The sequence below is a fragment of the Lichenostomus cassidix genome, chromosome 1Aa, assembly GCF_008360975.1.
Source record: "Lichenostomus cassidix isolate B80296 chromosome 1Aa, HeHo_3.0, whole genome shotgun sequence".
NCBI lineage: Eukaryota > Metazoa > Chordata > Aves > Passeriformes > Meliphagidae > Lichenostomus > Lichenostomus cassidix.
The window spans coordinates 37159184-37186592 of NC_139480.1; the positions used below are offsets into that span (position 1 = coordinate 37159184).

The 27409-nt window shown below is 38.0% G+C and overlaps 1 protein-coding gene across 12 annotated transcripts in view; it reads left to right on the forward strand.

Annotated features, from left to right (window-relative positions):
* NAV3 (neuron navigator 3) overlaps window positions 1-27409 on the forward strand; it is a 508081-nt gene that overhangs the window by 383566 nt on the left and 97106 nt on the right. For all 12 annotated transcript variants that reach the window (XM_085045498.1, XM_085045490.1, XM_085045433.1 and 9 more), the window contains 4 exons: window positions 2104-2219; window positions 14888-14996; window positions 16785-17168; window positions 19896-20015. In XM_085045498.1, the coding sequence (XP_084901624.1) occupies window positions 2104-2219; window positions 14888-14996; window positions 16785-17168; window positions 19896-20015 (729 nt within the window). The remainder of the gene's footprint in view (window positions 1-2103; window positions 2220-14887; window positions 14997-16784; window positions 17169-19895; window positions 20016-27409) is intronic.

A 27409-nucleotide genomic window follows, 5' to 3' on the forward strand; every position in this document is an offset into this window, starting at 1 on the left:
AAATGAATGAGCTTGTGCAGGTTGATTGAAAGATTTGTCCCATTAAGTGAGCTTGATACTCTTACAAATAGGTAGCGTGTAACTCAGTGGGTTGGGGATAAATATATTCTTTGATTGCCATGATTAAAATAGAGAACAGATTGTCTTGTTTTCATTAAGGTTGCCTAAATTAACCTGCTCTGGAGATGCACAGCACTGGAAGAAATATGACTGGGTTAGCTTTTACTAAACTGAATTTTTTTCCCTTTTCTTGGTACCAAGAGAGATGTAAGAATTTGATTATTTTTAAGGCAGTGGGCTGTGAATAAGTAGAGGCTAGAGGATCATTCATTAAGGCAGGTGTGCAAGGTTAATGAGAAGATCTCTTAATTTGCTGTTTTCTTGCTTTGAGCTTAATCTGTGTTGCAGTCCTGCAGAGATCACTTGAGTCCTTCACAGGGTTAATATGTCCCACAGAAAGACATCAAAGCCAGCAATATAGGAGCAGACAAACCTCAAAATCTCGATTTTGCATTTTTTGAAAATTAGAAGGGGCACGTATCACAGCCCATGACAGGCCCACAACAGAGCATTCACTGCAGAGGGATAGAGTGAGCTCTTTTTTTTGTTTAAGAGACTCTCCTCTCAAGCATCAAATGTAAAACTACATTCAAGGTTGGCAGGACATAGTTAACCTTGCAGCATATGCTGAGCTTGTGTTTCCAGTACTGTGTGACAGGCAAGAAACAATAATAGTTTTTTACAGAGCAGTTGTCTATTTGCAGCATCTCAAAAGTACAAAAATTGATAAGAAAGACAATGCATCAGATCAGGCATAATTTACATTTTTGTTTCTGAGTTGAATGATTCTAATCAATGGATTCTACCATGTCAGTACTTCTGCTGCTCTTTATGCAGATATCTCTTCCCTCATCTACTGTCATGAATTACTGAACAAATCTATTCAGTAAGTAACTTTAAAGAAAATATTAACTGGAAATTTATTTAATAAGAGAGGTTGCTATAAAATTATTTTGAGACATAAGTAATTTTTTATGTGTTTTTATGAGGTTTGTTTATAAAATACAAAATCACATAGTTAAATGTTTCTGTTTTCAGTTTAGCTGGTCATTGGAAACACTTTATGGTACATTTTGAAAACTGAACTATAAAGGTCACATTTTAAAATTAGGATATAAATATTTCATTAGTCTTTTAGTAAGTCAGAACAGTGACTACTATTCATGTCAGGAAAGATGAAAGAGCTTAAGCTTTAAATTAAGATCTTCTAAAATTTTATTTCAAAAAGTGACTTATATCTTTATATGTGTTCTTTTGTTGAATACATACGTGATACATGTTGCTATTTGATAATATTATAGTTCAGCAATTCCAGTGTAAACTACAGCTGTTCCTTAGGAAGAGGCAATAAGTGTGTGAGATATTTTTTATTATAGTCAATGTGCTTATGTATTTCTTGCTGTTTACCTTCATATAACAGAAAGTAATTGTATTCAACAAAGGGTTCCCATTATAATTGATATTCACAGAAATATACCCTCAAAGAAAATATAAGCTATTTGTTAGAAAGTTAATGGAAAAAGTCGTATTATCCCATTCCCCAGAGTTATATAAGGGGCATTATCAAAAGAAGCTGCACATAGATTTAAATATCTGGGCCAGATTTCCATCCAGCCTTGCATAAGCTTATTCCCACATGGCCTTTCTCACTTAATATTTCATCAATTACAAGTTTTTATTTCCTTTATATAGGAGCAGGGATGTGACTTAACCAATGTAAATGGATTCTGACTAGAATCTGTTTGACAAATCCTGCAAAAAAATAAGTGGGGAAAAAAATGGCTGCAAATTTCAGAGCATTAACTCGTGAGTTGTTCCTGCAGAAAGAGAGAGAGAGAGAGAGAGAGAGAGAGAGAGAGAGAGAGAGACCCTAGTTGCTTGTGAATTTGTGTAGCTGGACTTAAACTATCATAATAAGAATTTGACAAAAATGATATTTTCACCCAATAGTGATATGATTCTTCATAGAGCTGCAAGTAGCACTTTTTTCCATGAGTACATGAATGATAGATAATAATAATCAATCTTCTTGCTTGTTTTCAGAACTCTCTCAGAAAATGACAGTACCTCTTTACCACCTGCTGACTCCTGTACCAGTCCTACTAAAATGGATTTGTCGTTTAGTAAGACTGCCAAACAGTGCCTAGAGGAGATATCTGGTGAGTAAGTCTGACAATAAGTCAGGGGAAAACTGTGACCTGCTTTATTTACATCTGTTTCTTACCAGGATCTTTGTGATGGGTTGAAATAATACTTCTGACCTCTAATCATGAGTGGTATTAAATACACAGAAAATTTGGGTAATACATATTTAGTGCTTCAAATCCACAGTTCTCTATTTGAACTGGCTCCTTCTGTTCAAGTACCCTCTTCATCATTTTGCAGAAACTGGGCTTTCACAAGCTAGAGTTTCATCTAATCGTTATTTTATTTTATTTAATTATACTGAATGTTCCAAGAGGAGTAGTGAAAAGTCAACTTCAGAATGTTTAACACTCTCATTTAATAACATCAAATTAAAAAATAACATCAGAACTGAGACATAAATTACATGAGATACATGTTGGTTTTATAAATGAATCTGTATTCAGAAAACAAGCAAGTCCTTACTATTGTACCTGGCTTTTAAGCTGCTGCTAGAGCTAAGCTGCTAAAAGTTGTGTTCTGGAATTCCTTCTAAACCTGGATTAAAGTCCTCACTAGATTACAAAGGTGAAGGGATGGGGTTTTTTTAATCATACTGTAATAATTACTTTGAAGTCAACAGAGCCATGCTGACTTACATCAGCACTGCATCTGGCCATGGCTCTGCCTACAGATGCAAAAAGCAAAGTGTGCCACAGCTCATTTTCTCATCAGGACTGAAATGCACTATAGGGTTGTGTACAATTTGTTCCAAAGGGACTCTACAAAACCTGTTTCTTGGGGGTTTCAGGGTTTATTTTTGCTGTTGCTTTGTTTTATTTTTCATTGGCATTCTTACTCTTAAAATTTTACAAAAATAAAAGGTGAAATCCTACTGGACCCACTGGTTTTACCTATAGTTTTGCCCTTTTACTCCAAAATTTCAACATTTAAATGGATTTGTAATGAGTCATGTGGTTCTTCTCACACAGGATATAACTCACTTCAAGCACTAATTTGACACATCAGTCTAAAATTATCTCTCCACCAGAAGGGAAATCAGATGCCCAAGCTTTGTGGGGACAGTCTTGACATTTAGCTGACTCATACTGAAAAAGGTTTTGTCCTGGTTTGTCTCAGTCCCTTTGGAAGTTTTCTAAAATCCTTTATTTGCACAGCCAGCTTCTGTGATAAATGTGTCACTCTGAAACACGGTGAAATGTTCCCTGGAGGTGATGCATACCTGTTAAAGTATAAAATTATTTTTAATTACTCCACAAATCAGACTCCTTGGTCTAACATGTATAAAGAGTTTAATTGAAACATTTGCCACAAATCAGAAGACGCTTGAAGCAATCATCCAGAGAGATGCTAAAAAAACCCCAAACAATTCAATACCTGCTGAAATTATTAAAGAGAATATCATGTCTGATGGTCTTTTACTGTTCTGAATGGAAATGGAACAGCATTGAAAAGAAGAAAATTACATAAAGGAAGCTAGACACTAGAGATATTCCTAATCTGATTATTTAGACTCTGGCATTAGCAGTTGATTGGCATAAAAGCCTGTAAAAGAGAACCACTGGGAAAATGTAGTCAGTGGTTTGCTATGTACATATGGAAGCAGAGTTGTGTCATTCGTATTCAACTGTCAGCAACAAAAGGAATAAATGAACCAAGTACTATATTTGCTGAATAATTAATTGTCTGTATGGGGGAACTATCACCAAGTCATTAGTGATTCTGTCATTGAATCTGGATGGATAAAAGTTCCTGTGACAGTTGCTCAGAGGAGTATTCCATGATGGATTAGCCATGAGAAAGGACAGTTAAATTCTTTTACTTAAGAGCATTTTTATTCTGGTATGATCAAGGGATTATGCTAGAAGTAGCAAAAAGATAGGAAAGGTTAATTTCTGTGGTCTGGTCACTTACTGCAGGGTATTAAGCAATGAATCCAGTTTATTTCATTTTGATATTACCTTTTTCCTGAAATCTTCAGCTGTTGCTGCGGATGCCATCATCTTTATATTATCTTGATCTTCTTTTGAAGCTTACCACACTTACTAATGTGGTAGCCACCCCACTAGCACAACATGTTTGTAAACAATAAGGATCCGTAAGGATCATGAGAAATAGTGAACATCTGTGGAAATCACTTGGAGGAGTGTGTTCATGAAGTGCTGTCCCACCTGTATTGTGTTTCTGCTTCATTAATCATTATTATTTTTAAGGTGCCAAATATTTAGAACTAAGGCTGACATGCTCAGGACTAGAATATCGTAGCCAATATTGTTGTATAAACTGTTTCTCTACTTTCCAGATATTTACACACTCCTGTTTGTAATTGTCTCTTGGCTGAAGATTACTGCTCCCCTAACCAGCCAAGCTGATCATATCAGAACTTCGAATCCACTTTGGAGCAATATGAGCCAATTGAACCTAAACTAATTCTTTAAGCATGTCTGGTTCAAGATTTTTCCATAATACAGGCAAAAGTTGGATGCAGAAACAATAATCTGAAAATTATTTACGAGTGATTGGTCAGGCACCATTCTCCTTGAGTAATTCAGGAACCAAACCCAAGTTAATTTCCTTAATGTAGTGGTGAAAAGTCATGGCTCTGCTTTCCATGTCCAGCAAGGCAGTTCACATCCCTTTGCTACTGTCTCAACAGTGGTGATGGAAAAGTAGAAAGTAAAGCAAGAATCTGTAGAGGTGATTTCCAGCTCAGAGCTGGTGAAAGGTAAAGTCAAAGTTCAAGCCACTTGTGTGCTGCCCACTACTTGGCAAGTGATTGCTTCGTTTTACCTGCACAACCGTGAGAAGAGAATCGTGCTGGAAGGCAAGGGAGGTGAGGAGGCTGGTGTAGGCATGGACTCAAAAGTGTGGCCCTGGTAAACTGGACATCCTCTTTATTTTTAGCTTGTCACCAATAATTCGCTGCCCTTGGTGAATATACACATGGCTTATGCCTAAAGCTGTTTCTGCATCTTGGTGGAGTTACTGTAAATTCGTTCCTCTGTCTCTGCTGAGAATTTGTTCTAGGTGTGATCTGAAGTGCGTCAGACTTTTTCCTACTTTTTTTTTTCCCCTTTGAATGTTCCACAGCTCAGCTGGAGCAGTCACAAGTGTCTCCACAGTGCACATGCAGATTAGCAATAGAGCATGTGCAGAGCAGTTTTTAGGCTTCCTGCACACCTTGAATCCCCTCTGTGTGCACAGCACCACTGATATGTGTACTCCCAGTGAATGAGTCCCATTTGTAGGCAGAAATATATGTTGGCTTGTTGCTCCTGTGGCACACAGGTTTGTAGAGCTTTGTCTAGGAAATCCCAGAAAGAAATCTAGGAAACCTAAATAAGGAACAATTCTGCATTCAAGTATGAATATAATTTCATGCATGTGCATTATGTACTATTTGCCTCAACAAGACTACTCAGTATCTATCTACTCAGTTTCTGCCAAACTGGAATATACCTTTAAAAACAGGATTATAAAATGAGAATGAAAAGAAAGGCTAATAAAATTATTGAGTTTGGTTGTTGTTAGTCATGGTGTGGCTGAGAACAAGTTGTTCAGACTTTCTTACTAGCTACTTCTTCTTAAAGTAGCTGTGACACTTATCACCTTCTGCAGCAAATTTATTAGAGAAGGATGTCAGTAAGTTTATTAGTTGGTAATCCATCGTAAACTGTACATGTCAGTAAACTACAAAGTATTATTTTATTAAATCAGTGGTAGACTTTGGCTTTAACAAGTGTTGGCATGTTCAAAGAGTTTAATACAAAGTGTTTGATTAAGTAATTATTCATGAATTTATAAATATTTACTAATTATTAAAAATCTGAGGGATGAAGCAGAAATGAAAGAGTACTTTTAAGAGTTACAAGTCTATCTCAATAGCAGGATTAGCATAAAAACATTCAAATTTTAATATTTTATGTTTATTGCGCTTAATTTTTTGCTCTCTGAAAGAAATAGTTAACTAATATGTGCAGGAATAGTTTACATTTTCTTCAAGTAAGCTTAGCTGAAGAGATTCAAAATCTTATGCATTTCCAGATCTATTACATAATTCATTTGTAGGGTTCTAAACTCTCCACTGAGACTTCAAAGGAAGTCTTATCTGACAGCAAAATTTGCCCAAAGAGCATTAGTTCTTAAAATAATTTTTATAATTCCTTTCATGAAAGAGACAGTAAAAAGTAAGTAGCATATTACACTGTGATGGCTTGAGGAAGTTCCCTAAGATGTTCTTGGTGTAAACATACTCCTGCTTGGTGGGTGGAGAACACACTGAACTGCAAGGTAGCTGGGGAATAATGCCATCATGACATTTGCTCTCCTCTGGTCTCCTATACTTTCTTCTTAGCTTAGAAAGATGTATTTTTTTGGTCCGATATCTCAACATTTTAAAATGGAGAGCTGAGCTTTAGAAAATTATTTTTCAATAAATACACCTGAGAATTTTCCACATAGCAATTCTATGTTTTGTCAAATGACACCCTGCAATGAGATGTGGTACAAGGATAAATTCAGTGTTCTTTCTACTGAGCACTTGATCCAAGATAAACAGATATCCGAGGATGATCCCAATGGCCTGTCTACCAACTGAGGCAATGGAATTAATGGGAGAAAAATTCATATAACTTTATAATTAAGAGATGTAGTATAGTGTTTGTATACATGAAGGCTGAGCAAAGTTTGTATGATTAGCCTCAGTACTTCTATATAAAAGCACTTGACTCACTGTGTTTTTAATGTATCTAGAAATGAGACAGGTGATTTCTGCAGGTCCACACCTGCCTACAGCTGACCCTGGAGACATGCCAATGCCTGTAGCTGTTGGGGCATGAAAGGGCGGGTGGGGAAGTTACCATTCGTGGATTTGGAGTGTCAGGGAGAGATTTTTGGTAGGAAAAGAGCCTGTTGCCTTGATTTCAAGACAATCACCAAGAGAACTTTGGTGTCACAGGGCCAAATCACAGACTCACAGAATATAGTGAGTTGGAAGGGACCCAGAAGGATCATCAAGTCCTACTCTTAAGTGAATGGCCCGTACAGGAATCAGATCCATGATCTTGGCATTATTATCACTGTGCTCCGACTAACTGAGCTAAAAATCATTGTCCTTCCTGTTAATTCAAAACATAGCAATTGAGAATACTGTACCCATTTGAGTATAAATTTAGGATATAAACCAAATTAATGAGAAACAAGCAAGATTGCTGTTCATTTTTCAAATTCTCTATTGTTCAATACATGCCTGAGAGGATGTGGCTTAGCAGGTGTGTTGGACAGGCTGGCATGGCACTGGCAGTGCACACCAACACCGGCGCGTGCGGGCAGCGCTGGAGCTCTGGGACAAGAGCAGCACCACAGCAGCTCTGAGATAACATCAGCATCCACACCAGCTCTGAGATAACATCAGCACCACAGCAGCTCTGAGATAACAGAGCATCCACACCACACCAGGCTCTGCTGCAGGCAGGCACCAGCACGATCATAAAACCCTTTGAAGTGCCCATATGTCACTGCAGCTGGCAGACCCTGGGAGTAAACATAGCAGTCTTGTCTTTTGTTTCCATGCTGAAGAAGTGACAGGTGTTTAATATTTGGGACAGTTTTGTAGTCGGGCAGACAGACCATTCCTCTTGCCTCCTCTTTGACTGTGTGGGCTAGGTGGGGATGGGAGTGGTACCTTCTCTTGTTGTGGAACATGTATTTCTAGTGATTTATCAGTGCTTTAATATGGAAAACCACCATTACTTCAGACTACTGGTTTTTCTTTCTAGGTTATTCTGTGCTTCTGAGAGTTACCCTGGAAGAAATGTACCTTTCCTTTAAAATTTCCAAGAATTTTCCCTTGTGTGTCTTCAAAAACTGTAAACTGAACTAGTGAAAACCAAAAAATACACTGAGGCTTCTGTTAACATCTGTTTATTCATACAGGAAATCTGCAAACAGCTTGTAATTCTTAAGGTGGCATTTTTAAAGGTTATTTGCCTGTCAAGCTTTCTTAGGTAGAGACTTGAGACAAGCATATTTACACACCAACAAAAGCAGTTTATTTTTATACAGCAGTTTTATTCTTTGTAGATTTGTAGATTTATACATAATGTTTTGTGAAATTAATTTCACCTAGATAAAAAGTTTGTATCTAAAAAAATTATAATGAAATTCAGCTATTTCTTTGTTCAATCTGTCTATTATTTCTGGGACTGATACATTTTTCTTTGTGAGAAAAGGCATACATTTAAACACAAGTATTCTTTCTCTCTGGATAATAAATTTAAAAATAGCATTCAAAATTGCTGAAGTTAGTTCAGACACAATACCAAATTGCTTTATTAAAAAAATACTATTCCATTAATAGGTTTTCTCAGAATATTGTGAAACAAATATTTTCTTACAGCTTCTTAATTCTATACTAGCCTCTGAATCTCACAGAGGTGTAAACAGTGTAGCTTTCTAAGGAGAAAGAAATTAAATACTTCCTTTTACGAATCATCTTACCAGACAACTACTGTTGTGTTCCATGTTCTATCTTATGATCTTAAATTATATTTTATTTTATTTAGAGCAGAAATTGCAAGACTGAAGGTCTTTTTGCAGGTCTGCTTTTAGCTTTCTGCATAGGGAGTAACAGTGATATGGAAGAAATAGTTTTTCATCCTTACCTTTCAGGGAGAAAAATAGGATTTGACCATGAGCTAGATCTGTTACTGTAGCATCCCATTCATGTGAAGCTGTGTCTTGAAACCTGTGGCACAGTAAACTGGGCAGAGGCTTCTGTGTCTCCGGTTTAATTCACCAGGATGTTTGCTGCCATGGCAGCCAGCAGCATTCACTGCAGTAGCAGAGAAGAGTCATATATCTGGGAATGCAGGTTGAATACTAAAATGTAAGGAGGCTTGTGCTTCAGTGGTTAATTTTGGCTCTTTATTGAGCTCTGACGTGGAGGCTGTACTTGCAGCTCTGTGTCAGCCCATCTAAAGTGAAGAGCTGTGCACTAGGATCAGTCATGAGCTGGTGAGAGGGAGGGAAAAGCCCGAGACAGTACTTGTGCCTACTTAGGATTTCAGAAGGCAGCAGCTGTAGAAAGAGATGCAGGCCCACCACTCCGATGAGACTGGTGATTGGATGGAGAGGGGAAAACACAGTTGGCTTTTGGGATTACTTCTGTGCTGGAGCAGAGTGTTTGATCAACTCTCTTCTGCTTGAGAGAAATCTAAGTGAAAATGACTGTGAGTACTGCAGATTAATGTGACGGACGAGAAGTGGCTTAGCAGAGACAGCAGCGTAATTTTAAAGAAAATGACTGTGCCTGTCTAGTCCCTTGCAGTACGTAGAGTGCATGCTTGAGCTGTGCTTTCACTGCGAGTGCAAGTCTGTGCTACCTGGGGAGTGCAGCATGCGGCGATGTAGGGATCACCGGCCGGACCTTTCAGGGGAATTGAGCTGCTGTCCATCTCAGAAATACCAAATCTAACTGAGGTGAAGCCCCAGCCGGAAAGATGCAGCGATCTGCTGAATTGTCAGTGTTTAAAGGCACAGAGGTTAGAAGAGGGTGTGTTCGTCTTCAGAAGCAGAAATCTCTAACCAATCTCACGCTCATCAGTGAAGGGGAGAAGAGGCGATACTCATACAGGGAGAACTGGTTTGGAAACGCCTCCAAGTCCAACCAGAGTTACCAACATCGGGAGGCAGAAGCTGGGTGCAGAGGCTCCCTTTCCAAGGCATTCTCACAGTCAGTGCACTCTCTCTGCCACTCCAGCCTCACCACACCCCAAGCATTTCAGGGGATAGTGCCTGCTGGAAGTGGGACATCCAGGAGGTCAGGAGACCGGCGTGCAGGTGAAGGCTTTCAGACTGGCAATGAGGAAAGCAAAAAATCAGATGATGAAAATGCATCCTGCACATCCCATTTCCCCAGCAGGACTTGGGCAAATGAGGAGGAGGAGGGGTGCTTGCGTGAAGGGACTGCACATCTGGATGAAGATGTCATAATAACAATGCTGGGTGACCTGGAACAGGTCCTTTATACTGATATTTTGGGTAAGTTAACTTTGGCTTGGCATCAGAAAGGGCAGGAGGAGACCCAAGTGTTAACACATACCTGCACAGAGCAGATTTTTTATATTGACAGTGATTTCCTGAGACAGAACTGGGTTTATTTGCAGTAGTATGCAAAAATAGGGTCTAGCCATTTCTTCGTTTGCTCACTATGACCTCTTACGACTGTATGAAATGAAGACAAATGTCTAAATTGCTTTTGATGGGTACAGGGGCAGCAACAGCCTGTGAATAACTGAGCATAGTTTGCTCAGCTTTTTGAAAAATAAAGTGAAATATTTAAGTGCTGTTAGTTTATTCTTAAATAATTTAATTTTAATGACATTTTTTTCTCATTAATTTGAAATTGTTATCTTGAGTCCAGGGTTTGTGTGAGATAAAAAATGTCCTGGCCTTCCTATAAATTATCCCTCCAGTATTTTTTCCTCCTTCCCTTGGCCCCCTACAGATAATTTCACCCCTACATGTGGAATTGTGAGTGCCAGGGTTTTGGTTTAGCTTAAATAGCCAGCTTTGTTATATCTGTGCATGCCAGTGTGTATTTGAAGTCCACAGCCATAGGTGCTTCAAAGGCTTCTGTGTTACTGGCTTTACTTTTCATCTCCCAGCCCTTTATAAGAGTGCTCAAAGTGTTCATTTCCAAAGCTTTGTTCTTCAGCCAGTCAAATGGTTGAAGTAGCTGCTTGCTTTTCCAAGTTATATAGCATATATCCAGCCTGGAGCTTCTTGCTGGTAGATATGTTAGCCCTGATTGTGTTTAAACATTAAGGACAAAACTTTTGCTGTGTGTGTAGTGTAAAAGGCTGTTATCTCAAAATAAGATAGAAACATGAATTCCCTTTGTATGCCTACCTTTTATTATCAGACTGTACCAGTAGGTTAAAAGGGCTTCTGCTAGAGATCAGAGGCTTGCAAGCACAGGAGACTGAGCTCTAACCTTCCTCTGCTCCTCTTCAGCTGTGTGTCACTGACAAATCCCTCTTCTCTTGTAAGCCTCAGTTTCCCCAGTCACAGAGTAAAACTCCTTCCTTTCTGAATCAAGTTAATATCTAATAGTGGACAGTTCTCTGGGGAGATATTTATTATTTGTAAATCCTTTTATGCAAATCAGACAATTGATGGAATTGTTACTCTTCCATTTGCTTTGGGCTGTGATTACATGTGCAGAAGAACAGAAATTATTACGAGCAGTATTATTGAATGTGAAGTTATGGGTGAGCCTCAGAAATGTGAATGTAAAAGTCTAACTTAGGTATCTAGTGGTTTCTGTAAAATGTCTATTTTGATTTCCTGTGAATGTCTCTCACACAGTGGAAGAAATCTATGTAGGTTTCAGAAATTTACTGAGGAAATAATGGTTCACTGTTTATAAGCAAAAATTTGGGGACAATCTTTTGGAATATTCATGTTTAACATAAATGATGAATCTACAAATGATTCGTGCAAATGGCCTTTCTTCTAAGAGGAATAGAATTTTGATAGAAAGTTTCAGGGTACCCTGGTTTTAGTCTTATCCCAGTCTCCCTAAGTATGAAACAGAATGGCTTTTTTTTACTGTACAAACCAGAATCACTTGAGATAAGCAGGGAGCACTTCTCATATGCTAGGTCATGCAAATATGGCTAGACTCCATGATGGCAGTGGGCCATATTATAGGAAACATGGATCCCAGAGGAGTCTGGGATCCCTTTGAACCCAATCCTGATGCAATAAGCACCACGGTATCTCACAAAGTAGGCACGGTGTAGCTAGTTTTCAGAAAAACAAACATATTCATAATCCCTGTGGTCCTCTGTAGAAAAGGAGGCTTCATGTGGATGGGGAGTTAGTGCTGTCATGAGAATGTAGGATCTTGTACTCAGTGCAGAAAATTCCTTCACTGTCATGTTCAACTGTTTATACTTTCTGACTTGTTCATCCATGGTACAGCAGGATTCCAGTGACATGGCCTTTGGAGAATGATCGAAAGAACAAAGAACAATTCCTTTTAAACCACTCTAACAGTTAGTTGTGAGAATTTTTACATGATACTCTGTACTATTTTAATATAATAAAACTTCAGTTTTAGCTTTTTTTTAGTAAAAACTGGTGGAAACATTTTGAAATTACCCTCTGTGTCACTGAGATCAAAAGAGATTAGATCTCAAACTTTTCACCTCTACAGGAAAGAATAACACCAATTTTATGGTATAATTTGTCTGAAAGTGAAATCTTCACTGTGAAAACATATTTTGGCAGCTTGCCATATTTGTACCTTTTTATTTAATGTATTACAATTATACCTCAAGGCTTTGTTATGCCATTTACTCGGCAATACATATTAAAAAGACAGTTGCTGTCATTTTTACTGGAAGAATTTCCAGTGTTAACATACAGCAAAGGACAACTGACAAAGATAAACAAGGAAGGAAAAGGGCAAGGTCACTGTAAAAACGAATTGTATTCAGTTCTTCAAATAAATATAAAGGTAATGTATTGCTTTGCCTTTAATTCTGCCTGCACAGACTCTGAAATTCATCTTTCTGTGTAAATAGAAAAATTTTTTATACGAACAAGCTACTCTTTCACCTCTGATTCAAGGCAAGGCAGGTAACAGTTCCTGGGTCTTGTCTATATAGGTATTATGGCAGGAATATAATGTGCTCCTGGAAGTCAATTTGAGTGCATTTGGCAGAGCAGGGAAGGCAAAGGGCAGTGACAGGGAGGAACTGAGTGCACCACAGAAAACTGCCTGGAGGCAGGCACGGACAATGTGCCTGGAAATTGTCTGGGCTTTAAAAAGCAGTCTCAGTCTAACAGGAAATAATTGTTTTCAGCTTAGCCTGCGAATGAGCCATTTTGCCTTGCAGGAATCGCCAGGGTGGTGCAGAAACTTCAGCAAACAGCACGTGGGACTCATGGGTGCATGATTGTCAGTGCTTTATCCAGCTCATCTAGCTGGAAACACAGGAGCAGTTGTAATTGCAGTGACTGTGAAAGTTTGCCTCCTGCTAGGTACTACGTGTAAAAATGTACGCAGATAGTTTATTTTATGGAGCTAAATATCATGAACAGTCATGGCCTTGGGGTGTGGCTTGAGAAGAAAGAGTTTGGCAGCAGTGCAGGGCCTGTATCCCCATTGTTTCTGTCCTACCCAGGTGTTGATCCCACTGTCAGTTCCCTGGTGCTAACACAGATGTTTATAGACATTAGCATCATTAAAGTACTGAAGAATTTTTTTTGCATTATAAAATAGGCAAACATTATAAACAAAAGTAATGGCCCAAAGGACTGTTTGGCTGCAGCAAAGAGGACAGAAGACACAACGAGGGCAGAGTAGATGGGAAAGCCTCAAACTGGCATTGCTGTGAAAGCTAGCTTGACGTTAAGCCACAACTGCAGGGTATGTTGGCTAGTACAATGCATCATTTGCCTATTGAGGAAGAATTAAAGCTTATATGGAATATATATCAAACCATTTATTTCTGTGTAGTGTGAGGAGTTGAGATTTTTCTTAACAGCCTGCAGAATGTTTGGGCAATAGACCTTCTGACTGCAGAAGGGCTGTGGCGTATGATGTGAAATTTGTAATTGATAAGAACGAAAAAGAAATTATTTGCACTTGAAGTTCAGCATTTTACATGTGACTCTAAAACTGATGCTTTTTGCCAACCTTCTTACATGCAACAGATACAGGACATGATCGGAAGTAGAACATCAGCCTTGAACAAATCAGTAATTTTTGCAACAGAATTTCTTTTGAAATTCTCCTATTGTTCAAAAGTAAAATTAAATAAACTTCCTTGATCTATGAATTTGCTGGAAAACCTTAATTTCTGTTTCTTTGTGTATGACTACTGGAGGCTTCTTTGAGACTTACTATTAATGTTTCTCTTTTGTAACCTATCATATATAACTTTTTTCCTTTCTGAAATTTATTTTTAATTGTGTCAAACATTGTTCAGGATGTTTCAGGTGAAGTTCTGAAAGCTTCATTATCTGAGATATGAGAATAGCTTTTCACTATGAATCCTGAAGGCTGTTGAAAGCCATAATTGTATAAATGCTGCATGTGCTTAGAGTGTTCAGATTTGTATCCCAAGAAGCATATTTTATTTTAGCCCATATGAAGAAAAATGTTGCTCTTCAGAAAAGCATTACAGTCCAGCAAAGATGCTTTGTTAAGTGCCTTACTTAAGGAGTACTTTGAAATAGCCTGGATGTAAAGTGAATACTGAATAGCTGTTTTAAGCATCATCCCAGTTCTTTCCAGACACAGATATACTGTGGCTTTTCTTCCTACTGAGTTATGTAAAATGTCAAGGACTAAAAAGGGACTTTGTAATGTGTCAAGTGGTCTGGGGCTGCATCATGCCTTGATTACAGAGGATAAAAATCCCAACACTGTAAATCAGAGTTTCATTAATAGATTTGTGCCTTAACAGGGATACTTTAGTGGTTTGGGTTTTTTTACATACCATATGTTATTTAAAATCATATATGTGTTTTATTAATGAAAGGATGAAGTTTTATTTTTTAAAATATTAAAGGGATAGCCCTATTTACAATAATATGTGTGCATTCTCAGCTGTGGAGCTTATAAACTCGTGCTAAAGTGCATGATGGTTTTACTGTTTTCTTCCAGGGGAAGACCCTGAAACAAGAAGAATGAGAACTGTCAAGAATATAGCAGACCTAAGACAGAATTTGGAAGAAACCATGTCCAGCCTTAGAGGGACCCAGATAAGCCACAGGTATACTGTTTTTGTGTAGACTGCTAAAAATACCAACCATGGGAGAGTATTACTAGTTGCTGAATGAATGAAAGACTTGCAAGGGAAAATTAGCTATGACACTAAACTGCCTTAACAAATTGCATGTGACTTTAATATACCATACTGTCAAAGTGTCTTATACATTCATTCATAAAGATAATTATTGTTTCATACACATTTACTTAGAAGTCTATAAATTTATATTTGGTAATTTTTTAAGTAGATGCTGGGAATAAGATCAAATGCAAGGAAATACTTAAATGTAAGAAATAAATATGTCAGCAATGGGAAAAAGATACACTGATGTAGTATTACAATTTTGAGCTCTCCAGGTGTTTTTTTTTGCTCTCCTTCCCTTTTCTTCCCATGAGAGCTCCCTTTTATTTTAATTTTGTTACCGATAAACCACCGCTGCCTGATTGGTCCCTAGGGTCTCTGCTAATTTTGTAACACACAAAACATTTCTCAAGTATTCCATGCATATATTTGTTTTCAATCACACTAAGTCACACATCCATACAGTGGATTTTCCACAAAAATAGTTTTCCCATAGCACCTTCAATCACACACACAGATTAGCAGAGCCTCTAGTGTCAATATTTTCTTGTTCTAGTCTTAGTTAAGATGCCAGATGCTTGGCACCATTCCCACAAGTAGAGGCTATAGAATTACAGAGTCATAAAATTGTTCAGGTTGGAAAAGGCCTATAGGATCATCAAGTCCAACCACTAGCCCAGCACTGCCAAGTCCACCAATGAACCCTGCCCTGAAGTGCCATGCCTACAAGTCTTTTAGATAATTCCAGTAATGGTGATTCCACCACTTCCCTGGACAGTCTGTCCCAGTGCTTGATAACCCTATCCATTAAGAAATTCTTCCCTATATCTAATCTAAACCTCCCCTGTCTCAGCTAGAGGCCATTTCCTCTTGTCCTGTCACTTGTGAGCTAGAGGAAGAGGCCAAGCCCCATCTGACTACAGCCTCCTTTCAGGGAGTTGTAAAGAGTGGTAAGGTCTCCCCTGAGTCTCCTTTTCTCCAGGCTACACACCCCCAGCTCCCTCAGCCACTCCTCACAGGACTTGTGCTCCAGACCTTTCACCAGCTTTGTTGCCTTTCTCTGGACGATGTTCAGTGCCTCAATGCCATTCTTGTAGTGAGAGGCCCAGAACTGGACACAGGATTTGAGGTGTGGCCTCACCAGTGCTGAATACAGGGCAATGATCCCTGCCCTGGCCCTGCTGGCCACACTATTGCTGATCCAGGCCAGGATGCCACTGGCCTTCTTGGCCACCTGGGCACAGCTGGCTCATGTTCAGCTGCTGTCACCAGCACCCCTAGGTCTTTTTCCACCAGGCTACTTTCCCGCTATTCTGCCCCCAGTCTGTTGCACTGCACAGGGTTGTTGTGACCCAGGTGCAGCACTTGGCCCTGTTGCACCTCATGAAATTGGCCTCAGCATATCTATCCAGATGGCTCTGCAGAGCCTTCCCACCCTGCAGCAGATCACCACTCCTGCCCAGCTTTCTGTCATCTGCAACGTGACTGAGGGGGCACTCAATCAGCTCATCCAGGTAATTGATAAAGGTATTAAACAGGACTGGCCTCAGTACTGAGGGCATATACAAGCACATGTGTCCATATGGTGAAAGCACGTACACACACAGAGAATTTTTAAAAACAAATACACTTTCTTCCAACCTTCATTTTTCCTGATTTCTTGGGAACAGTGCAAGCACAGTTCACTGACTTCTCCATTCTGTTTGGCAGCACATTGGAGACAACTTTTGACAGCACTGTGACAACTGAAGTGAACGGGAGAAGCATCCCAAGTTTATCCAGCCGCTCGACCCCTATGACTTGGAGGCTGGGGCAGGCCAGTCCTCGGCTGCAGGCAGGAGATGCTCCATCCTTGGGTGCTGGCTATCCTCGCAGCAGTGCAAGTCGCTTCATACACACAGACCCTTCTCGGTTCATGTACACCACCCCGCTCCGCCGAGCAGCTGTTTCTCGCCTTGGCAATATCGCACAGATCGACATGAGTGAGAAAGGAAGTGGTGATTTGGACATATCCTCTGAAGCTGACGTTGGTGGCTACATGAGTGATGGAGACATTCTTGGGAAGAGCCTGAGAGCTGATGACATCAACAGTGGGTAAGCATCAATTTTTTCCCATTTGAACTAATGCATGATTTGTGGGTTTAGAAGGATTTTTCTAAAAAATTTTGCACACAAGTAGAAGTTGCATTATATTTGCATTATTCAAATATACGTATAAAAAACCAAACCTCTAATCTGCCAGATACTCTCAGCTGCCTTCAAATTCTGGTCTTCTTTAACATCAAGATGACTTTGCTGTGAATTTTGAGTTCCAGTATTACTTACTGCAACTTCTTGGTTGTGTGGTGAACCATCATTTTGCATTGCTTTCCCTGGGATAGGCCTTCTTTTGGTATTTTTATGTTTTGGTTGAGCTGGTAGGTATGGCATTGGATGCAGCTAATGAAAAGCAGTTGTTGACAGCACAGACTTCTCTCTGTTTCCACTTCAGATATTGTCTAGTCTGTGTAATACGCCTTTGTTGCAGTTTTTCAACTTTGCATAGCATTTGAGCAGTAGCAATATCTCTTCGTAAAAGACTAGACCAGTTACTCTCTTGGTATATCCAGGAGGAAGAATGACAATTTTTATTTTTGTTTGCTTAATCAATTGATTGACTTTACGGTACTGCATTCCCTTTGTCTCAAATTACTGTTTAACAATTCTTATATCAGTCTAGGAACATAAGTCACTTCAGTCCTATGTATGTTAGAAATCCTAGAACATCATTGAAAAACAAAAGCCATGTTAACAGTTTTACTCAATACTTAAATTGTCATTCAGTGCTGCTGTTGGCATCTCAAGGCTGCTTGCTGACTGATGTAACATTGTGTTGAATAGAAGTTCCATAGAGTACATGGTCATGTCACACCACACTGCTTCACTCTCTATAATTTTAGAACTCTTGCTGTCAATCTAATCTCTTAGTTTGAAGTATAGCTATGATTAGAGAATAGTGGGTGATTAAATTGAGTGTGAGACATTCCTAAAGGCAAATCTAAGTCTGTGATCAAAGCTGTCTCTAGAGTAGTGTCTCATCTCAAGCACCATCCCAAGATAGATCTCTAGAAAAAGCAAAACTATAAAGAAAGCATATTCCTATATCTGCTTGATCTACTGTCTCAGTGATCTGTGTATGGAGCACTGCTGATAACATTGTCCACAACACAGCAGTAATGACAGTCAAGTAGGATACCATATTTATATGTGCTAGAAAAGAGAAAATGCATGTGGAAAATATGATACTTTAAGGACCTCTTATCATAAAGAAAATACTAATGCTGGCTTTGACAGATGCATGATTTTATTTTAAATAATAAAAAGGGAACCCTTTGCAGTGCCTGATGAGTTGTATTAATTAGCTTATCACATTAAAGGATGAATATAGTCATCTTATGTGACTTTTCTTTGCACCTGTAATAAGGATAACGAGATAGTAAGTTGCACTGTGCTCAGTTAACATTTTTAAGTGCAGTAAATGTTAAAAACAAGTTGATAAACTCTGAAATTTCAGGATTCACTGAGGCATGTAAAGTCTTATCTCCTTTATGCCTCTTCCATTATCAGTTTAATTACTTTAAACACTTGGGGACAAGAATGCAGCAGTAATTAGAAATTAGTGTGAGGAAGGCCTGTTGCACTTGTTAAGTCTCTCCATTCAGCCCTTACTTATAGAGGAAAAAACCCATAGTCTGGATTGCATTCAAGATACAGCAAAATTTAATACGCAATTCTAGAGCTGTGGAATCTCTTGGATAATTCAAGCCTAGCTAAATAATCTGTCAAAAAAAGTGAGAATTGTGGCTTAAATAAAAAGATGAATATAGTATGTGTGACTGTTAATTTACACTTGAAAACAAATGTGAAGTTACCTTCTCTAAACTCCAGATACCAAGGTTTCAGAAATCCTTTGCTGAACTGCAGGCCATGTCTTAGCCAAGCATTAAATGCTTCAGAGTTTTGTTAAAAATAATCAAAGGAACCCTTTGTGTTTTAATGCACTTGAGGTTGCCTTCATCCATACTGCAAGCCAGGACATGATGCCTCCTCAAAATGAGCTACCACACAGGGCTCCACTGCTGCAGCTTTGCTCTCAAGGGCTGCACCTGCTCATAGAGGCAACTAAACTCTAGGTAGATGTTCTAGAAATTGTTGCTGGTACTTTTAATTCACAAACATTTAATGGTTCTCTTGTGAGTAAACAGCACTGTACTCACTGTTTCGTTCATTAGACATTCATTATAATATGAAATGGTGTGAATCAAGCAAAAGGAACACACATAGAAACATTCTTTAATATCATTATAAGGTCGTCGGTGGATATCTGTTTCATATCTGAATAACTGCATTCCAGCAGGGGCTATGAGTGGGTTCCTAATTTCTGTTACCATTTGGATAAATGCTACTTATTTGTTTTTCCTTCTTTTACCCTTTTTTTTTTTTTTTAGCTGGAGTGTTGTTTCTTGAACCTGGTGCTATTTTTTTGTCAAACCCACGGTATTTAAAATGTGTTTTTGAAGATACTTGAGGGTTTCAGTCTAAAATATTTTAGTAAAAGAGGTTGGCCTGTAAGCCATCACAGCAAAATGATCCCAGAAAACTGGCAGATACCCAGTCTCCCTGTGCTGGGCATATAAAATGGCAATATTTAGTATAAGTCTACCACCTAATAAGACAACCTGTACCTTAAACATTTGAATTTCACAGACCATTAACTTCAGAGTGAAACATGGTTGCCAGATGGCTGCATGTCCCACCGATTGACCACAAATTTATTTTCAGGTACATGACAGATGGAGGGCTCAACCTATATACAAGAAGTCTGAACCGAATACCAGACCTCGCTGCCTCTCGAGACGTCATCCAGAGAGGGGTTCATGATGTGACTGTGGATGCTGACAGGTAACAATGCTTTGCTAAGTGAAAACCTATCTAAGCTTTATAAATACTATTCATTCTGAATAGCTGCTAAAATAGCACATACGGAACAGGAATAAGAAGAGAAAGCAAACTTCTAAAGCTGCGAGGTTTCTGAGCACCCAAAATAGCAAATACAATAAGTGGGGAAAAAAAGCAAATTTCTCACATCAGTAGGAGACTAAGGAAGAACTTTTTGTTGAAGATGTAAGAGAAAATATTAAGAAGCCCAGACCTTATTTGCAGTCTTGAACTTCTGAAATAGGACATGATTTTTGCAGGTTGCCTCATCAATTTATGAACAAAGGGAGACTTCCCATGGTCTCTAGGCAGCAGACAGCTTGTATGTGCCTGGTGACATGGTTCAAAACATGCATTTGGAGTTGGCTGGAACTAGAGCTATGGTCTTGTCCACCTGTTTTGCCCTTTGCAAGTATAAGAAGGCGGCAGTACCTGCAAGTAGCAAGAAGTGAGAATTGGGGTTCTATCCCACTGTCTGTGCAGTATGAAAAAAGAGACAACTCCATCCTGCCCTTACGTATGGGTATGAGCATAAAAACATGCTCCCACTAGTATGCCTGTTTCTTTTACTTAAGCTTAAAGTAGGTTCATATTGGTGGCTTGTATGCACATCTGAGAAATAAAGATTCATAATCCAACTTTTGCAGAACTTGGAGCTGTCAGCTCTGAGGTTTTGGTCAGACCATCATAGAGATAAGGAACAGCTGTAAAATTTGGCAATCTAAAATTTTATGGGGTCGGTTTGAGTGCCCTCTTTTTAAAATCAACTTTCTGTTAGAAAAAAGTGTTTAATCACAAAAGGAGAGAAGGTTCTTGGAGTGGTTCTGGTTTTATAAACCCAGCAAATTAGTTGAAGAAGTTCTAGGATATTTAACTAGGTATGATATAATTTTTACTTTTCACATTTTCTGATGAAAACATGCCTTTGACATAAGTCAGGAATAGTCTGTGTTAGTCAAACTGGGCATGCAGTCGGGATAAAGGGCATAATTTTCATCTAGCAAACCTTAAAAATTTTTAAAAAGAAGGTTACTTTAGCTGACATCAGAGCATTTGTTAACCTTGCAGAAAAAGCTTGTTTTAGATAGAAATTCAAATGAACATGGCTAGGTTCTTTGGAATGCAAGCATTGACGTGATGCAAAGACCAGAGAAAGTTTACAGTAGGCGTTTAAGAAAATAATTTGAATAGAACTCAGGCAGTAACAGAAGGAGAAAATGAGAAATGAGATGTGGGCAGGAGGGACTTTTGTGGAGCTCTCTATGTGTGAACAGGAACCTTACGCTCAAAGTGGGAGAGAGGGTGGAAAATTTAGAGGCTGGCAGTCATGTAATCAGAGAATGTCACTAGTGCCCACATTTTTGTATGTCTCTCTCTTTTTTTTCCACTGGGAGTGAAGTTATTAGAGCTCTTCCCACCGTGCAATATTCACACCCAGGTTTCAAACCACGCAGATTTTCCCTGCGGAGGGGGAAAAAAAAGAGGTCCAAAATAAGTGATTTTTTTACTTTTTCTTAGTATTCCTCAAGTTCTAGGTGCCACTCAAACACTGGGTGCTTATTTGTGTTAATGTGTACGTATGTTAACTTATTCTGTGCAGTGTGCAGGTACATACATATTTTGCAGAGAGTCTATCATCTACAAATGTGAAGTAGAACTTCCTTCAAGTAATGACTGCTTTCCATTACACAAAGGATGTAACGTGTTCTTCTAGACCCTCTAAATGAGGTTTCATGAAATATACTATGTCAATATTTAATTAAAAGGTTTGTCATAAAGCACAGGCATGAGGTGTTTAAATTACAGCTATTCAGACATATTGTGGCATTCCCTGAACTTTTAATTCTTTATTTTTACAAAATTAATCATTCCTTATGGACATGGGGGGGTGGGGGTTATTTTATGTATTAAGTGTATGTTATTGCTTGAAAAAGCAAAAGTTGTTTAGGAAGTGTAAAATGTAAATATTTTTATGAGTTCTGATGGTAATGAAATACATGCTTACCAAACCTGGTTGCAGAAACACATATTGTAGGTAGAAAAAATTGTTTATGATGATCTTCAACAATGTGTGCCATATTTATAATGTGAAATCAGGTATAAAAAGCAATAGAGATTGTGAGACTTTGGCTTTGTTTGGCAGCGTAAGTTTTGGTCCTTCACAGCAGTGTGGGTACCTAAGGTTTCATCCAATCTCACATAGCCTTTTACAACTGTTTTTTTCTACTCTGAATAAAAAAAATAATAGGGTTTTTGTTACAGCTTCAGGGTATGCCTTGCCACTGATATTATGAACTTCTGTGAAAGATGATTATTCTCCTGACTGTCATCCCTGTAGATATGTGAAGGGCATACAAATTTTCTCAGTGGTATCATTAGTATAAACCTTTTTCATAATTGGCATGATCTGCTCTTGCATTTCTGTTGTAAAGGACTCTGCTGGCATCTCTTTTCAGGCAGAAAATAAATTATATGCTGCAAATATCTGATTTACATTAGCACGCAGGAGAGAAATTTTGGTATTTTGTCCATTACTAGAGGCAGCAATGTTTGCTGACAGAAATCCCATGTTCTTCATAAAAACTCAACTTGGGTTTTCTCTGACAACTTAAATTGTGGCTTCTGCTTATATTTTAAAACTTTTTCTCTTCGTGAGCTGGCAGTGCAATATTCTATAGAGATGTGGGCTGATATCTCTAAGGGTAATGCCGTTTCTGGTAAATTTATACTTTCAGACTGCTTCTCATTTCATGGATAATGCAAAAAGACAAGCAGGTCCCCAGTTTGATGACACTGAATTGGTTCAGATAGCACCTGCATCTCCAAATCTTGCCAAAAAGTAAAGGATTGAAAGATCTCCATGTGGAAACCTAGCCTGAGAGAGCTCATCTAGCTCTCTTCATGAAGTCAACATAAGCCAGGGCTTAAAGTGTTGCTTACATACTGCTCTGTAAAGCACATTGGTGCAGAAAGTAGTACAGCAAACTTGCTTGTTTTGGGGAAGGGATTGTAAAGGCTGAAGGACACTGGCAGCATCAGATGTCAACAGTTGTTTCATTCTTTTTTTATTTTTTTATTTTTTTAAGTTGGACTCCTTATTTTAAGCTTATAAATGCCTATTCCTTCCAATTTACCTTGCTTCAGTTACCATAAGAAATTGATTAGAGAGGAAGATGGATTTTCTGCATTGGGTTGAACATGCGATATAGCTAAGAGAGTTCTCAGTGGTATGAGGTTACATTTCATCTCTTGTCTTGTCTTCTTCTTCTACACTCTAGCATTTGCCCCCTGGGACTTTTAGAGGGAGTATTTGAGGAACATTCTTAGAGTTCAAAACCTTTTTTTAAAGTAAGATGAGCCAAAAGAGATTAGAGATTAGATGTAAGCACACAAAATGAATTACGTTCTTTGGAAGAATAAGGTTTATTGCAAAGTAAGTTGTAAGGTTTCCAAACTACCCTGTGATGTTCATGAAAGCTGTTAGGGAAGTTTAAAATAAGCCCTATTAGAGGGGAATATAGCTCCACTGAGTTCAAACATTGTCGTTCCATTCCCTGTATCTGCAAAATTTAGTGCATGTGTCATGAGCCACAGTTTTCTTCTCTGTCATCAATCAACAGTCAACATAGGTTGTACAACCACTTTCCCCTCACATTCCTTGAAAGCATTATTCTTTCTTTTTCACCTTTTTTTGGATGAAGCCCAAGGCTTTAAAGTTTATGCTTAGTATGCCTCTATCATGACCCATTTGCTGTTGCATTGGATCTGAGCCCCTCTAATACAGAGTTCTTATGCATAAGGAGTCTCTCAAATGCTTCCACCATCTGCCACATGTGCAGAAGATTTGGCAGTTATCTCAGACTAGCTCAGGCTGGCCTGTTTGTTCTCAGCCAAACCATAATCATCATAATACATTATTAATTACAATAAAATAATTCCAGATTTTGCCTGTAGTTTATTAACTAACTTCCTGCATGAATGACTGTAATTCTTCTTCTGGTGTTTATCTGAGTAGATGAGCCTTGAGTTGGAATACTGTGCTTGTGAAAAAGGAACTTTTCCAGAGTTCACATAGGCATTTAACTGGGAGCTCTGTTTCACAGGGTTGGTCATATCAGAAAAGGCTGAGACAAATAGAATCCAATGCCTGTTCTCATACTGTACTGTTTTAGAAGCACATTGTAATTTCTGGTGCCATTTGCAATTTAACCCATTGGATGTTGCTACATGGTGTGGCATACTTTATGTTTTGCCTTTCTATCCAGATGATTCTGTGTAATGTGTGTTTCATCACTGTACTAATATTGTGCTTTCTTCTATGTGTCTCCTCAGTTTGGTATTGATGTGACCATTGTTCTGCCAAGATGCAATTATTACCTGTTCAGTTTGCTGCTTCTGGTGGCAGAGCAGGATTTACTATGGGTAAAGGAAATATATGTGCCACAGTATTGAACTATTCACTGTGTGGACATACACACTCAGCCCTCTACCCTTTCCTTTGTCTGCCAACATTTCAGGTCTCTCCAACACTGGGTACCTGTGTCTATGACATTAAATACAAATATCCATTCCATAGATACGCAATAATTAATAATAATAAAAAAAAAAAAGATACACCACATTTTTGCTGTCTAAAATTTTCTTGGGCAAACCTGAGTTTTGCTGTAAAACTGCACTGTGTAGGGAGGCTTCCTATATCTTTGCATCTGCTCTCACCATTCAGTATGCCTGTGGCTGCTGTTCTGTTCACAAGCCAAAAAAGTCGTTGTGGGCCTTAAAGTCAGCATGGTTCATCTTGTTGTGTGATCTGCTATCATTTTCTTGGTTGTGATTTTAGAGTACTAATAAGTTCTTAGGATGTTGAAATAATTTTAAATATCTATACACCTCACTGTTTTTGCAGTTACTATTCAAATACCTATAAGAAGCCATAATTAGAGAATCTTTCTCGTGAAGCAATTTAAATTTTAAAGAGTTTTTACTATTACTGTTCTCTTCTATACTTTTAATTTTCTGTAATTTCTTTTCACAGCTGTTGCTGCTAGCATTTCCCACCATTTACTTTTTTATTGTTCTCAAATGATCCTGCATTTTCATAGTCCCTGGTGTAAATCTTTCCCCATCTTGGCATCTGCTAGGCTATCAAGAAAGTTACTATTTAGAAGTACCTATTTCAATGTGTATCTCAGCTTTTATTGTTCCTGCAAAGTATGGATGCTAAATTTAAGTACCTAAAACATAAATATGTGTGTATCCATGCATGAAGGGCAGAATAATTGCATCAAAAGGAGCACTCCTGGAGTTTTGGCTCATTATGTTGTTAAGCATTCAGGATTCTTTGAGGATGAATTCCTTATTTTCAAAAGCATAATGAGGAATAAATTTTTCAGTAATATGATTTTGTACAGCATTATTAATTTAGAAAGAATGTTATTTGAATTAGTATTATTTGTTTCTGGTCATGCTTTCAAAAGTCCAAATGTGGACAACATAAAATAAGCAACGCAACTGGACTTAGATCTAATTTTGTGAGGTTCACTCCTCCGTACTTGCTTTAAAAATGCACTGTAATTGCCCATAGAACCACAAGCCAAAATATGGAAACATTTACCAGCTGTGTGGTTTTAGGTTCAGCTATTTTATTAATATCAATGACATAAACAAACTGCATTGTTAGCATGCTGTCATTAGTATGTTAAACTGTCATGATCCTGCCACATCATATCTGCAGACACATTTTTTTGCACCCAGCTTACATAAGAAAATTACACTCAGAAAAAGCAAATGTTAATGGCAGATGTTTATCTCAAGACAAGGCTGCAAATGACAAGTTTTATCTTTTTAAAATTCTTACTAAGTGGCAGAAAGAGCAGCAACTAGTTTCAGTTTAGATTAAAAAGGAATTAATAGAAATACGTTTTTAAATTTTTGCAAGGAATACAATTACATTTTCATGCAATGCTAAATGAGTTGAGCATATAGTTTGCTGTAGGTTCATTGAAACAAAGGCTGGCTCTTTACAGATGACACATATACTATTCTCGTAAATGTACTTTTTCAAAGTGGATGGTGTGGAGCTAGGTATTGATGACACGGAGTCTGTTGGCATTTGTTACTTCTGCTTAATTCAAAATTTGATTTAATACTTTTAAATTATTTGAAGTGAGGTAGGACTTCATCTTTTTTTAACAGATTTCTAATACTTCACTTCGGGCAAAATGTAGATGGTTTATCTTAATTGCAATATATTTCTGAAGAAAGCAATGATGTATTTAATGAAAGCTTTCCGAGACTCAGCTTGCAGTTTTAGCAGCAGCAACATTTTGGTCCACCACTGTACTTCATTGTTACCAGCAAAGACTACTGTATTGCCTCTTTGTATTAGAACAAAACATGGGTAGCAAGATTTAAATCATTAACCAAAATACCCCAGGCCAAAATATAAAATCAGAGAATTTGAATTTCCTGTGTGGTACGTATTCAAGTCCTGAAGTCAAGAAACAAATTAATTTCTTTAAAATGATTCATTTGATGGCTGGAGGAAACAAATATTGTCATTTTATTCTCCTGCATGGCTATTATAAAAAAGTTGTATTGAAACTTGTAATAAAATAGGTGCAATTGATATTATAGTTCTAACATTAATACAAGTATGTGATATTTTAGACAGAAGCTTCATAAAACTGTATATAAAAATACTGATTTTGATGATTTGTTATTGGAGAGAAAGCAGCTCATGATTGCTAATCAGTCTTTTGTTCTAAATTGCCTCAGAGATACTTACTTCTTTCGTAGTAAAGTCATTTTTTAAAAACCATTTTAATAACAGCTACATTCCAGAATGAAGTAGGGCCATGCTTGTCAAACAAAACATATGAATTATAAGAACATTCCAATTAACCTTTTCATAGAAAGCAGTTAATTTGTAACACTATAAAAATCCTTTGCCTTGGATTTATTAGTTATAAGTTTACTTTAAAAAAAATATGGATTTGGCAACTTCAGAAGACCCTAAGAATAATGAGAAATAGGAAAAAAATGGAGAGCCCCATCATGATGCACTTTTTACACTCCCAAGGGGTTATGAGAAATGGGTTAAATGAACTCTTTCAACAGCTACTTGCTGTTGTTTTGTACACCTGCTCTTCCTCCTAGTTGACAGGTGGAAAAAATAGGTAAGTGAAAGGAAGAATAAATTTAAGCTAAACATCTACAGTGTGTCTGTACTTTGCTGCTCAGGCTGTAGGGCTGCTTACAGTGCTCAAGAGGAAAACGGAAAGGTTTTAACTCTTTCCCTTGCAATGTGCTGCTGTTGGAGAAAAACAGTGCTACTCTGTCCTGGGCCTCCAGGAAAGCAG